Source organism: Galendromus occidentalis, unplaced genomic scaffold (genome assembly GCF_000255335.2).
Source record: "Galendromus occidentalis unplaced genomic scaffold, Mocc_1.1 scf7180000077140, whole genome shotgun sequence".
In the NCBI taxonomy this organism is placed as follows: domain Eukaryota; kingdom Metazoa; phylum Arthropoda; class Arachnida; order Mesostigmata; family Phytoseiidae; genus Galendromus; species Galendromus occidentalis.
This window is the reverse complement of record NW_003805128.1, coordinates 6,852-20,025: the sequence shown is the minus strand read 5'-3', so window position 1 is coordinate 20,025 and position 13,174 is coordinate 6,852. Positions and strand designations below refer to the sequence as shown.

The window sequence follows — 13,174 nt, the reverse complement described above, 5'->3', positions numbered from 1 at the left end:
TGGCATGAACGATCCGCGCTGCGCTGAATGTGTGTTTTTTATCTGAATGCGTGGCCCGACTTCCTCTGGATTTATTCTTATCTCTCCTGGAGATATAATCGATGCTGATATGATAATAATATACACTGAATAATATGGAAATGAATAAATATGGATCCTTGATCCTAAGTTCCCCCAATGAGTCTCTCTGGTCCATCTGAGGAAATAGTTGATATTGGTTATGAGAAACTAATCTGTTGGGGAAGATATTGTGTTGTGAGTGAGGTGGATGCGCAATGGACCCAGTCCGTTCGTGACAGAAAGGAGCCAAAGAAATTTTCCGTCGTTCAGTGGAGCTCCATGGAATACGATACGTGAAGTATCTCGGGGATGGTGACTCGAAAGCCTACAACGCCGTCATGTCCGACAGACCGTACGGGAGCGAGGTGGAAATCGAAAAATTAGAGTGCGTGGGGCATATCCAGAAACGCATGGGGACAAGACTTAGGAAATTGAAAACAGCATTCCGAGGAAGGAAGCTTGAAGATGGGAAGCCGATAGGGGGGAGAAATCGTCCGACAGATGAGACCATCGACCGAATCCAGAGTTACTACGGAAACGCGATACGAGGAAATACGAGTGATGTCGAAAAGATGATGAGGGCCATTTGGGCCATCTTCAATCACATGCAGTCATCAAACGAATTCCCCGACCACACTCTTTGCGAAATTTCCTGGTGCAAGTATTTGCAACAACCTGAGGAGTGCGACCACAAGCAACACCAGCATTTACCGCGGTGCCTCATGGAAGAGCTGCGCGGAACTTTTGAGGACCTGTCTGATATTCGCTTGCTCCGAAAGTGCCTGCATGGCAAAACACAGAATCCAAACGAGGGTGCGAACCACCTCATCTGGACGAAACTACCGAAAACGGTTTTCGTATCACTTCCGAAGCTAAAGAAAGGCGTCCACATTGCCGTCTCCGAATTCAACGACGGCCACGTGGCTCTTTGTCGAATATTGGAAGCTGGCGGAATCGCGCCAGAACCGTTCTGTGTACAAACTATGAGGACCTCAGATCTGAAGAGGATTAGGAGAGCGGAAAGGAGCGGAAGACAGGACGTGAAGGAGTCACGAATCTCCAATCGCAGACGAAAGAGGAAGCATGACGAGATGCTCGCTGATGCGGATCAGGATGATCCTGTTTACGCGGCGGGAGGCCACTAAATCACTTATTTGCATTCTATGCATACATTAATTTTTTTTTTTTCTTTTTCTCTAGAATTTATTTTCGCATTGTATATGCAGCTTAAATAAAAACATAATCATGAATAATACCGAGGAAGGAGCTCGCTGAGCCAATCATCACGTAATATAATAATAATAATAATAATAATAATAATAATAATGAAAGATATCAGTCATCTGGTGATATCTAAATGGTCACGAGATCATAAGAAAGCCCGACTCTTATGTTTTGGGAATGCAATGAGATGGAGTGGGGAAGATCGCCTTTGTGAGGTGATCTTCCCCACTCCTTCTCATTGCATGACGGGCAGAGTATCGGGCACATTTCAAAATCCGCTTCTAACCTCTTCCCATGAAACACTTCGCAACAGTGCCAGTGAACATCGCATTTACGCAGATAATCTTTTCGTCGGCGAATCCGGAAGATTGACGATCACACTCCAGGGACAACGATTGCGGGCTCGAGAAGGGGGATCGGAGACGATCCACGCCCGTTGGGGTGCTGGGAACGATCAGAGTTGCTTGCTTGAAATTCACCATCTCAATCGAAAGACGCAATAAGGGCTAAGGGCCCACGCGACAACATTTACGTAGTGTAAAGTGTGAGGGCTCCAAAAGCCCGCCGAGCCGGCGGAGCGAGCGGCTAGCGAGTGAGCACCCATTGGCCCGACAGCCGGATTCTTCAACCGACTCCGTAATCTACCCGCTAAATCAGCGGGATGATCGAAACACAGAGCGTAATCGGCAGAATCGGCAGCCAATCGACATGATGTCACAGTCCCCTCCCTTGCTGGCTCGGATGGGCGCATTTCTGTGGCCACATGGAGTGGGCGGTCGGACTTCTATGTATTTTCCATTGTATCCAACTCATGTCAGCTCGTATTCATGACATTCATGACAGATGAGGCTTTCCAGTTTCTTAGATGTATATATTCGCTGTCATGAAACATCAAAAGTTTTCGTTCTTCTGGCGACCCACTGTTCTTTCCTACGGGAGAGAATCCGATTATTCTAACTATTGCTCAGGATTGTCGCCAAGCACTCCACGGAATCCGATATCGAAGGTTGTACTTTTCATCCCCCTCCCCCATTAGCTGCTTCGGTCACTACTTCATTGTGAACGCGATTTCTTCGCTCCTCCTTACTCTCCGACCTCTAGCCGCCTCGCAACGGAATCCTGTCGGCCAACTTAGCTCTTGCTCTCTACCGACGTGACGGCACCGTCAGATCTCGAGACGAGACGTATCAAATCTCAAACATCCAGACATATCCATCCAACAAGCCAGTAGCGTACGCAGGATTTGGGGGGGGCTCGACCGTATCTTGGAGGGGGCTAAGTTCCGAAGTCGCGGTTCTCCCTATGCTCCACCGTTGTGAAAAACAAATATTGGGGGGGGGGGGCTATAGCCCCCTTAGCCCCCGAGCCCCTCGTTCTGTCGCCTCTGTCGATGAATTCATCGTCTCCGAGTCGGATGTCCTCAGAGTAGGCATGTCAAAGAACCGCTTATTTGAGAACCGCGCCAGGAGACCCGCGGTTAAAAACCGCAAAGAACCGCGATTCCGCTACCAATCGATTTCTACTGTTTCTCCGCAGATTTTCGACGCTCTCGCCTCCTCAGAGGAGATGTCCGTGCTGGCAAATCAAGTTGTAGCGTACGTGCGACAGCATATGAACGACACCTGGTCCATGGAGGGCCTGGAATCAGTTTTACTATTTTTCGCTGAGTTGGAAAATGACAACCCGAGAAATCCACTGAAAAAAATGACGCTCCACATGGCGAGGAATCGTTTCGATCTCCTTGTCAAAAATTTTGCGCGCTCGGGAGTACTCATTAATTACGAAGCTAAACGTGATGAGTTGACTCGAGAGCAGTTTTGGGACTTCCTCAAGACCGTGGGGCTCGTTGGCATGGACGATCCGTTTCCCGTAATGAGCGCAGAGGAGCTGAAGGCGCAGAGAAGCGCACGGAGGAGGGGGAACCGGAGGAAACCGACGGACATGGCGCCCGTTGGTGAAGAAGCTACTCCAACACCCTGTTGCCCTTGCCAGCGCTTCATCTCACTCGCGGCCAAGGTGCTCTTGAAAACGAGCAAGGTACTTGCGGGCAAAACCCCTAAGTTCTGTGTGAATCTAGTCGCATGGAGAGACGACTCCGACGAGACCAAAATCGAAGATCTGACTGATCTGATCCGACCCTGCGTTATGGAACTATTTTCAAAGGCTTTGGATCGCTTGAAGACCGCGCAAGAAACTGCAGTTTGGGCCGATGAATTCCAAGCATCCTTAGAGAAGCTCACCAATGTCTCTAAGATAAATGTTTTCGGATTCGCCCTTGCGCTGCTCGTGACCTCGAAGCCTTCGGGCTTGTCATCGCTACGAAGCGTCAGGGTAACCCGAGACAAACACCACCAGAGTATCTGCATCTTCTGCGCAAGAGAAGAGAAATTCTTTCGGAAATACCGAAAACAGACACTGGAGCAAGCCCTAAAACAAGGACAAGATCATTTCGATGCCGTCCACAAAAGGAGCTTCGCCTACTTTAGAGAGAAGTTTCCCGATTGCCCCAATGCTCTGTTGTCTCATGCCTATGCCGATGCAGTCATAGCCGAAGCTCTGAACGTCGACGAATGGGCCGAGTCCGTACTAATCGCAAATGTCATGTACTGAACGATGTCGCTATTGCCCTCATTTTCTCCGAAGAAAACTCTGGCGTGAAGCGACCAATGATGAGCCCACTCTTTTTCTGCTTCGTGTTTTTTGCGATTTTAGTTTGTCAGTGGGAATCAATCGAGGAAAAGTCTCACTCAGTTCCTTGTAGAGGTAGGCAATCTCAAGGCCGAGGCCGATATCCAGCCGTGAATCATTTTCCCAGAGCTGCCGTGCCGAAACTCCCCTAGCCGCGTACCGCATTCCTGATTAGACAGACCGCACAAGGTCCGCGAACTGGTCATCGTCATCAGTTTTGTCAGAGCGAGCTTGCGGAGAGCCCCCGCGAAATGTTCGACGTTAGTTAGACTTCTAAGCTCGCGCATCGGCATGACGAAGGCGGGCAAACTCTAGTCTCCGCATCCCGTTGTCGGAGTCTCCTTGAACTTCGCTTCGGTAGCACGCGACCGATGATGTTTCTGTCTCACATGTCTTTGCTCCGCAGACGCCCCAGGGTATGGTTGCTTACGAGAATCCAGAACGAGGAGCATCGGTCTCCTTCCACATCCACAGAGTATGGTTGCTTACGAGAATCCAGACCGAGGAGCATCGGTCTTCCTTCCACATCCACAGAGTATGGTTGCTTACGAGAATCCAGACCGAGGAGCATCGGTCTCCCTTCCACATCCACAGAGTATGGTTGCTTACGAGAATCCAGACCGAGGAGCATCGGTCTTCCTTCCACATCCACAGAGTATGGTTGCTCACGAGAATCCAGAACGAGGAGCATCGGTCTCCCTTCCACATCCACAGAGTATGGTTGCTTACGAGAATCCAGACCGAGGAGCATCGGTCTCCCTTCCATATCCACAGAGTAGCGGATACTCCTCGGTCTTGATTCTCGTAAGCATTCATATTCTGTGGATGTGGAAGGGAGACCGATGCTCCTCGTTCTTGATTCTCGTAAGTATCCATACTCCGTGGATGTCATGTCATAAGGGCTCCCTGAGTGATCCGAGGTCAGAGGGGTGTACCTACGAAAAATCAGCCCTGCCAGTCAAAAACTTAGCTCAGGACACGTACCCTGAATTTTAGTAAGTGATGAGAGCTGCCGGAGTCGACAACAAATTGCACCTGTGTGGTTTGTGCACTTCCCTTTTCTTCAGTTGAGTCTCCATTCGTGAGGAAGACTTTGGCCACGTGCGCCTCCGGTTTACCTTTGGTTTTTCGCGGAGGACTTTTCTTAGTACAGAACCTTGAGGGATGTCCCACTCCATCACATGTCCAACACCGTAACTCCGTGGTGCGGGAGTAAGACTGCATTTTCCGCGTGTTCGTATTCTGTCGCTGGTATCGTTGCCTCATGGGTCGACGTCTCCTTTTGGTAAGTTTTGTCCTCGCCATGAGCACAGTTACGTCGTTGATGTCACCGCTCTCGTTTTTCAGACGAGCGGTCTCGCTCCTGATGCGGCTAAGTAGAGTCTCTAGGGTCTTGTCTTCGGAGGATCTAGTGGTCCAAGCTTGCTTAAACGAGGACCACGAGCTTGGCAAGGCACTCACCATCTTGGAGTTTAGAACTTGTGGGTCCAATACCGTATATCTCAAAATAAAAGGCATCCCCCAAATATAAGTGACTCGCGAGGATTACTATAATAAAAGACACCCCCCAAAAGAAGACACCCCCGAATAGGAGACACCCCCCTAATAAAAGACACTCCCTAATAGAAGCCACCCCCAAACAGAACACACCCTCCACAATAGAAGACACCCCGAAAATGCAGGACAGTCAGTGTCTTCTATTTGGGGGTGTTTTCTATTATAGTATTTTTGACAGGGTCCTGTATTAAGGGGATGCCTACTATTGGGGGGTATCTTTTATTCGGGGGTGTCTTCTATTATAGTACTTCCGACAGTGTCTTGTATTCGGAGGGTGCCTTTTATTTGGAGATATACGGTACCAAGCCGACCGCAACGAGTCCGTAGGTTGACCTCTGGTACCGCATGATGTTCTCAGTGACGCTTTGAGCCTCATTGTACTCGTAGTTGAGCCATACATCGAGAGCCTGTTCCTTGAAGATTCCATCGTTGCGATTGAAATGTTTCTTGATAGTTTCCCACATAATTACAGCACTCACGGTGGCTGATTCTCCGTAGATCAGTTCGAGGATGATATTCGGATGAACGATGTTGAAGAAGACGGCCCTGGCGTTGCGATTTCCGGTATCATACTTTGCAAGTATAGCTGGATCCTTGTCCGGCTTGATATCTTCGTTCACTACCTGCCACGCGTAGGTTTCCGCTTGGAGGAGTCCGGGAGCCAATGTTTTCCAAGTGGGGTAGTTTTTGCCATCCTCCCGGAGGACCATGGCAGCGGTGCACCCCATTTGGGCGCAGCCGTTTGGGCGCGACCGTTTGGGCGCGGCTGTTTGGGCGCGGGCCATTTGGGCGCAGGGCCGTTTGGGCGCCGAGCCGTGTGGGCGCGAGCCGTTTGGGCGCGGGCCGTTTGGGCGCGAGCCGTTTGACTGAACTTACTGCGCTCCGGCTCTGGATTGTGACCTCTAGCATCTATCTAGCACCTATCTAGCATACGGAGCGCCCCATTTCGGCGCGACTGTTTGGGCGCGACCGTTTAGGCGCGGCTGTTTGGGCGCGACCCATTTGGTACGTCTCCGCCGATGAGCGAATTCTCAAAATTGTGAGAGAATTCGGTCAGAGGACCACGGTGGACTACTTGCGTGGGCTGGCACGGAATTTCCGGATGCAGGCATCGAACAGCGGACCGCAGACTGCCCCTGAATCGTCGGAGTCAGAGTAACGTGACACGTCTAGGCCTCGCGCGTCCAAATGTCAATACGTATAGATAAGCCTAAAGACTCGCTCATCCCGAATAGTATGGTATAAGCGGAGAATTCAAAGACCTAGGTTAAAGAATAGGTTGCACCTCCGATGCCGTCCGTGTTCGTATGGAGCGCATTTTTTTTCTTCGCCAAGAGCATGATAATCTTCATACGCAGATGGATCCACTCAGAACTCATGATTCGCTCTCGGAAGCCTGCGGGGAAGTATTTTCGGCGTTTCCGTCTAGTCGTAATCCAGATTGTCGTTCCACTGGAACCGAGCGATTGGGACGAGAATTGGTGATAAAGCGTAAGCCGTTCACCGGACAACCAAGACTTCCGCGAGCAAACAATTCTGCGCCCAAGTGGCTCGCGCCCAAACGGCTCTGCGCCCAAATGGCTCTGCGCCCAAATGGCTCGCGCCTAAACGGCTCTGCGCCCAAACGGCTCTGCGCCCAAATAGGTCGCGCCCAAACAGCCGCGCCTAAACGGTCGCGCCCAAACGGTCGCGCCCAAATGGGGCGCTCCGCCATGGCAGGGTTGAAGCGGATCTTCGGAGTGTCGCTTCCATCGACGTTCAGCGTGATCGCGGTGTCGCGCTGCGTCATTCAAGGGTATTACAGAGCTCTCGACTCACCTCGGTGATGATAAAGTCGACTGTGGAGTTTCCTGTAGAGTTCACTCGTGCTGATAACGAATGTTAGGAATCCGTGAGGATCTTGAGCATAGGCTCACTGACTGAGAAGGGTACTCAGTCGGCAGGAGGCCACTGTTTGCAGTTTAGAGTTTGTTTCGGCACAATGTTCTGATGATCTCCGAGGGTCGAGGGCTGGCAGGGAAGATACTCAGGAATGAGGGTGCAAGGGATGCGTGTGACAGAAGAATCTGTGTGTGATGTTTCTTTGAATGCTGCTTATATACCGTCTGGACTCCAAAGGCCAGTACAGTGAAAAAAAGAGGAGTTCCCCAGAAAAAAGGTGATCAGCCTTTTTCTGTTACAATCGATCAGAGTTTTTGGCTCGTATACTGAAGTGTCATAAATAGAGTTGCGATATGAGAGGACACGTCCTCTTTTGTCCGCTTTGACCGCTTTTTTGGGGTTCCCTCGGGAATGTCCGCTTTCCGGAATTTTCGAGGAAATACCGCTAGATTCGATGATAAAGATTGAATTTCTGCGCTATTTTTTCGCCGAGGGCACCGAGGTCTTGGCTGCACAAGCGTGAGCCAGAGGCGCCGGGGGCTGGGTCGGAAATTTTCTTCTCACTCAGCGAATTGTCTCTGAGCGATCGTTAGGGCATCGAAGTTCAGTCGACTGTTGCTCATTAGGAAAATGGTTGGAGAGTCGAATCAATTCCATGGAAAGGGCAAAAAACATGGAATAGAGTGTCCGCTTTTGATGTCCGCTTTCCGTCCCGATGTCCGCGCGGACATCGTCCTTTTTTCGGGAAAGAAATGTCCTCTCATATCGCAACTCTAGTCATAAACACTGACTTCTGAAAAGTTTTAAGACAGTAATGGAAACGCCTTTGTTCACAGAATAATAATCTCCCAACAGTGATATTTCTGCAACGACTCGGCAGCAGTTCAAGATTCAATTTCTCCGCTGCCTCCTCCGATATTATACTAACTCCCGCCTCAGTATCCACCTTTGCAGTCCACGGCCGAGCATTGATCAGCACGTCTTTCAATGCCCGACAATGATACATTTTGTTTCTTTCGAGCATCTCTTCATCCTCGCTATCGCCCGCACCCACGGCTACTACCGTAGTGCAATTCCGCGAGAAGTGACCTGGCTGACCGCACCTGTAGCACGTTGCCGACGAGTTACGTGCATTCTGCCGATCAATTACCGCGCCGACGTTCGCCATCGCCCTAGCCGCCGCAGGTTCCGCCACGTTAGGCTTCGCCATTCTTCCCCTCTGATTAGCCACCTCGCTATTCCGCGTACGGCGAACTTGAAGGTTCTATCATCCCGGCCTCCGCCATCTGATCTAAAATTTCCCTCAAGGCCTCTCTTTCCGTCATTGACAACCGGGATGGCTTGCATCAAACCGGCGCGCTTCCGGGAAGTTCATTAATCGTGAATTCCGTCCACCTAGTCTGACCAAACTCCGCCATGGTTGTCGGGATTACCATCCGATACTTGTTGAGTAACTCCAGTAACCAAAATTTGAATTTATCCGGGACCGCTTCGTTGATCGTCACTTCCTCCAACTTGAGACTTCGCTTCTTATAGTCCGCTGTGCCACTCCCAACTAGTCCCTCGCGAGTGACATCATAATATTCTTCGCGCTCATCTGAGGCCCTCTGCCCGCGCGCAATGACCGTAACTGGTTTTAGACTGACCGCTTCGTTCTTGTGATTTATCACCGGAACCCTTACCGCCTTATCCTTAACCGTCAATAGTACTGTTGCGGATCGAGGAGAGAGAATTCTTCTCGATCCGGACGGCGGACATGCACAGCGCGGAATAAGATGGTCCCTCCGACTGCCGGTAGGGCGGCGCTGCAGTCTACTTAAGTGTAGCGGAGAGTCTCGGCTTGGGAGGCACTGACCGAGTAATACTTATGTATAAGGGAGGAGGACCAACTGGCTGTAAAGGTGTTTGAATGTTTAATAAAGGAACCGAAAGGATACCCAGGAATCGAATGGGGAACGCAGGAGAGCGCCTTCTAGCAGACGTCCTGCGAGTACAGAGAAAGACACCTCCGTGCGGCACATAGGCGAGGCCAAGTGCAGTCCTCACTGGCGATCCCTGAGGTTATTACAAGAATCTATCGTTCTCTTGACTGGCAAGTTCGAGGATTCGTAACAGTGGTGTCAGAAGTTTGGAAGGGATTTCACGTACGAACGTCGAAACGGGATCGAGTAAGGGAGCTCAGGAACTGTTGTGTCGAATGACGTGGTTCAGACTCGACGGCGAGCGACATCGTCAGAATGGCGAAGGAGGGATCGGAAAGTTCAGGAGCCGAACAATCCCCGAAAGAAATTTTCGACGAACGACGGAGGGAAGTGAAGGTGGCACGTACGCTGGTGACGGAAGCATCCACGCGAGTTAGGGCAACCATCGAAAAGGAGCCGACGCCGAAGACATGCGCTGAGATTCGCGCGGCGCGTGATCAACTATCGGGTCTCGGTAAACGCTTGGCAAAGGCCACCAGGAAATTACTCGGTTCGAAAGCGCTGGTCGAAAAAAAAAGGATAGCCGAACAAGAAAAAAAGACTCGATTACGAGCAGGCATTAGCAGATGTAGAGTACGATATCAACGCGTATCTACGTGAACACGAACCGGAGGCATATGAAGATGAACCATCCCGAAAAGGGTCCACTTCAATTCAGAACGAAAGAGGCGCAGAGGAACCGAAAAATTCGACGATGATCGGCCTGAAGCCGACGACGAAAAACATCACGTGGAAAGAAATTCTTCAGAGGATCCCGAGAGGGCGATCCAACAAGATTCGAAAGGTGGAGAGATGCCTTCGATCTGCACGTGGATTCGACGGACCAGCATCGGTTGCAGAAGTTCCATCTCCTACTCAAGACGATCAACGAGAAGGTGACGAAGTGCATCGCAAGTTTAGAGGTTTCCGAGAGCAACTACGAGAGCGCTAGAGATACGATCTACGACCTATATGGCGACATTTGTATGGCCGAAGATCAGCACGTTGACAGTTTAATGGAAGCTTGTAATCGCAGAGACATCCACTCAAGCAGGAGCTTCGTGGATTTCGTTACTGATGTCACTCAAAGCGTCCAGTCCTTGGTTGCACTTGGCAACACTTTAGAAGGTATGTCAGCATTTCCAGTTAGAATCATATTGAAGGCTTTGCCATACGATCGGAAAAGGAGATTCGACGACGCGTACGCTACGACGCTAGGGGGGAGCGATCGAGAATGTAGATTGAAAGCGCTACTGGATTTTCTCTACGCGGAACAGAAGCAGGTGGGACGACTCACTTTGGTATACAGGTCGGCATCTGAGCGCCATGCTCATCACACGGAAAGGAGGGACAAATTCCAGAAACCATCGGGGTATAAGCCGTTCCATGGGAGATTCGGACATCCAAAGTTCAACCCGGCAGGGGCTCCAGGCACCATCGCCAACCAACACGCGTTCGCGGGTGTTACAGCTCCGCATCGCGGAGACAATAATTCATGCATATTCTGCGCAGGGAATCATAGGAGTACAATGTGTCAGAAACAAATGTCCGTGAGCGAGAGGAGGAAATTCGTGTCGGCGAGGAATGTCTGCTATAAGTGTCTGGATGGAGGACACCTAGTCGGGAACTGCAAGGCAAAGGGTTGCCAAAAATGCAAGATGTCACATCATATGCTTTTGTGTCCCAAGCCGGGAGACATAAAGACCACAGCGGTGGTAAGCGCGAATGATGAGGATGCGGCGAGCGTCAATTCAATAAAGATAGTTAACGTATCCGGGACGAGACTCCCGACGGGTTATGTCGAAATTCTGTCGGACGATCGTAAAACGGTGGGTAGAATTGTCTTTGAAACCGGGTCCCAGAAGACACTGATCACAAACAAATTCGCGGACAAGCTTAATGCCAAGCAAATGGGCTCAGAGACATTTTATCTGCATTCAGCAGGTCAGGCTGACCCCAAGAAATGCGTGGGCAGGATAGTCGAGGTAACGATGAAGAGCCGGTTTTCCGATGCTCATATGGTAATTTACGCGACAGCACTCCCAAACGTGGTGGAAGGCAGATTACCGGAGGCCGATTTCGGAGGAGAACTAGCTCCGATTGCGGACAAAAATGAGGGGCAATGGAACACCGACCTTGACATCCTAGTAGGCGTCGATTAACTGTATCCAATAGTGGGTCACAGCATTAAGAAGGTCGAGGGCTACATAGCCATTGAAACGCTTTTCGGTTATTTCGTGTGCGGCACGGGCCAGCATCAGGAGGCGCAATTGAATCCATCGTTGATGAAAGTCGTTCAATCAAAAAGAGAAGCGTGGGCTTCGGGCAGTGGGAGGCAACTACGTCAAAATTCGGTATCGATGGTTACGGCCGTACAGAAGAGATTTGAGCCGGATGACATTGCTTCCCCATGGGATACGGAATTCATGGGCATCGAGCCTTACTAGTGAGTTAGCCTTGGTAGATTTATTCTTCTTGGTCCACCGATCGTTCTTCCTCGCGTTGTCCACGCGGAAGATTCCAACCCTGTTCTTCCGATCGGCGACGGTTTCTCCTTCTTTCACGGCTTCATCTAGGGTTTTGATCGTGTCAGCCTTCGTCAGGACATGATCGTTTACGTGAACGTCCCGTATACCCCTGAAGTATTGCAGTAGCAGGTTGTTCAATAACTCTGCTCCTTGCCAATCGCACCTTTCCGCTTCATGTCGCAGACGTCGTCCGAACTCCTGGAGTGTTTCTCCGTCTGTTTGGACGCTTTCCATGAATTCCACTCTGCGTGTCCATTTCGACTTGCCTCTCGTATAGATGATCTCGAAGGCTTCAAAAAGTTGATCCAGTGTTCGCTCCTCCGGTGTTTCCGGATAGATGCGATCTCGCAGTTTCGCGTACGATACCGGTGAGAGATGCACCAACAACGCTAAAGCTCGTTTCGTAGCCGGATACTCGTTCAGATTCAAGAAGTTTGAGAATCGGCTCTTGTACGACGGCCACGCTTCATCGTCCTCGACGAATTTGTCGAATGATGGCAATCTCCTTCCGGCTTTGTCGTCCGCTTCTGGGTTCTGCATTATCTCGTCGCCACTGATATATTCTTCACTATCACTGCCGCCTGGAAGGCCGCTAGTTTCCTTGTCTTTTGGACTACGTACTGAGGACACTGGCATTCAGGCTTAACGGCGAAACCGACTTGTTGCCGCGGACTTTATTGTCCGCTATTTGGAAAATGTGTGTAGCGGTGACGTCTCTCTAGGAACGCTATCGGGAAAGCGTTCTCCTAACATTCTCATACATCATGTTAGTCTACTCTAGACATAACAACCTGTTGCGAAAGACTCGTCTAGAACCTTCGCCACCTTTTTACCCTCGTCGACACTGCTCGCCCCTGCGATTAAATCATCGACGTAGAAGTATTGCTTGACGAATTCCAGCGATTCCCTGTGTTCGGGTTTCCTTGTTATCTCATTATCGAGATGGAGTCTAATGCCCGCACAATGACTGAACGGAGCGTTCACCATCCCGAACGAAAGTCTACATGATCTCAACTCTCTGATTGGGGTTCTCGGGTTTTTTTCCCTATCCCAATCGGCAATAGGAATCTCAAAAAAATTCTATGTTGGTGTTTTTTCGAACTGAAGGTATGCGCGTCCCATATCGGCCGTTATCACGATTGGCAACTGTCTGAATTGGAAAATTACCTTAATGATGTCCGCGATCAGGTTCTGACCCTGATGGAGAACGTCATTCAGGCCCGCCTAATTGCGCGACCGCGCGCTTGCGTCGTTGACCAATCTCACCTTCATTTT

General features: G+C 50.4%; 2 protein-coding genes across 2 annotated transcripts; both read left to right on the top strand.

The window, feature by feature from the left end:
- The first annotated feature begins 398 nt into the window (after positions 1-398).
- On the top strand, positions 399-1,205 carry LOC108863949 (uncharacterized). The gene has a single exon (XM_018638705.1). It carries the CDS (start codon positions 399-401, stop codon positions 1,203-1,205), a length of 807 nt encoding a protein of 268 aa, XP_018494221.1.
- Positions 1,206-9,647: 8,442 nt separating this feature from the next.
- On the top strand, positions 9,648-11,533 carry LOC100907742 (uncharacterized). Its single transcript, XM_003741273.1, has 2 exons — positions 9,648-9,882; positions 10,143-11,533. Exons 1-2 carry the CDS (start codon positions 9,648-9,650, stop codon positions 11,531-11,533), a joined length of 1,626 nt encoding a protein of 541 aa, XP_003741321.1.
- The last annotated feature ends 1,641 nt before the right edge of the window (positions 11,534-13,174 follow it).

Excerpts from the sequence above, each read along its gene's own strand:
- LOC108863949 (XM_018638705.1), top strand. The coding sequence starts at position 399 with ATGTCCGACAGACCGTACGGGAGCGAGGTGGAAATCGAAAAATTAGAG.
- LOC100907742 (XM_003741273.1), top strand. The coding sequence starts at position 9,648 with ATGGCGAAGGAGGGATCGGAAAGTTCAGGAGCCGAACAATCCCCGAAA. Across the intron at positions 9,883-10,142 it reads GGCCACCAGGAAATTACTCG|GATCCCGAGAGGGCGATCCA; the intron begins GTTCGAAAGCGC and ends AATTCTTCAGAG.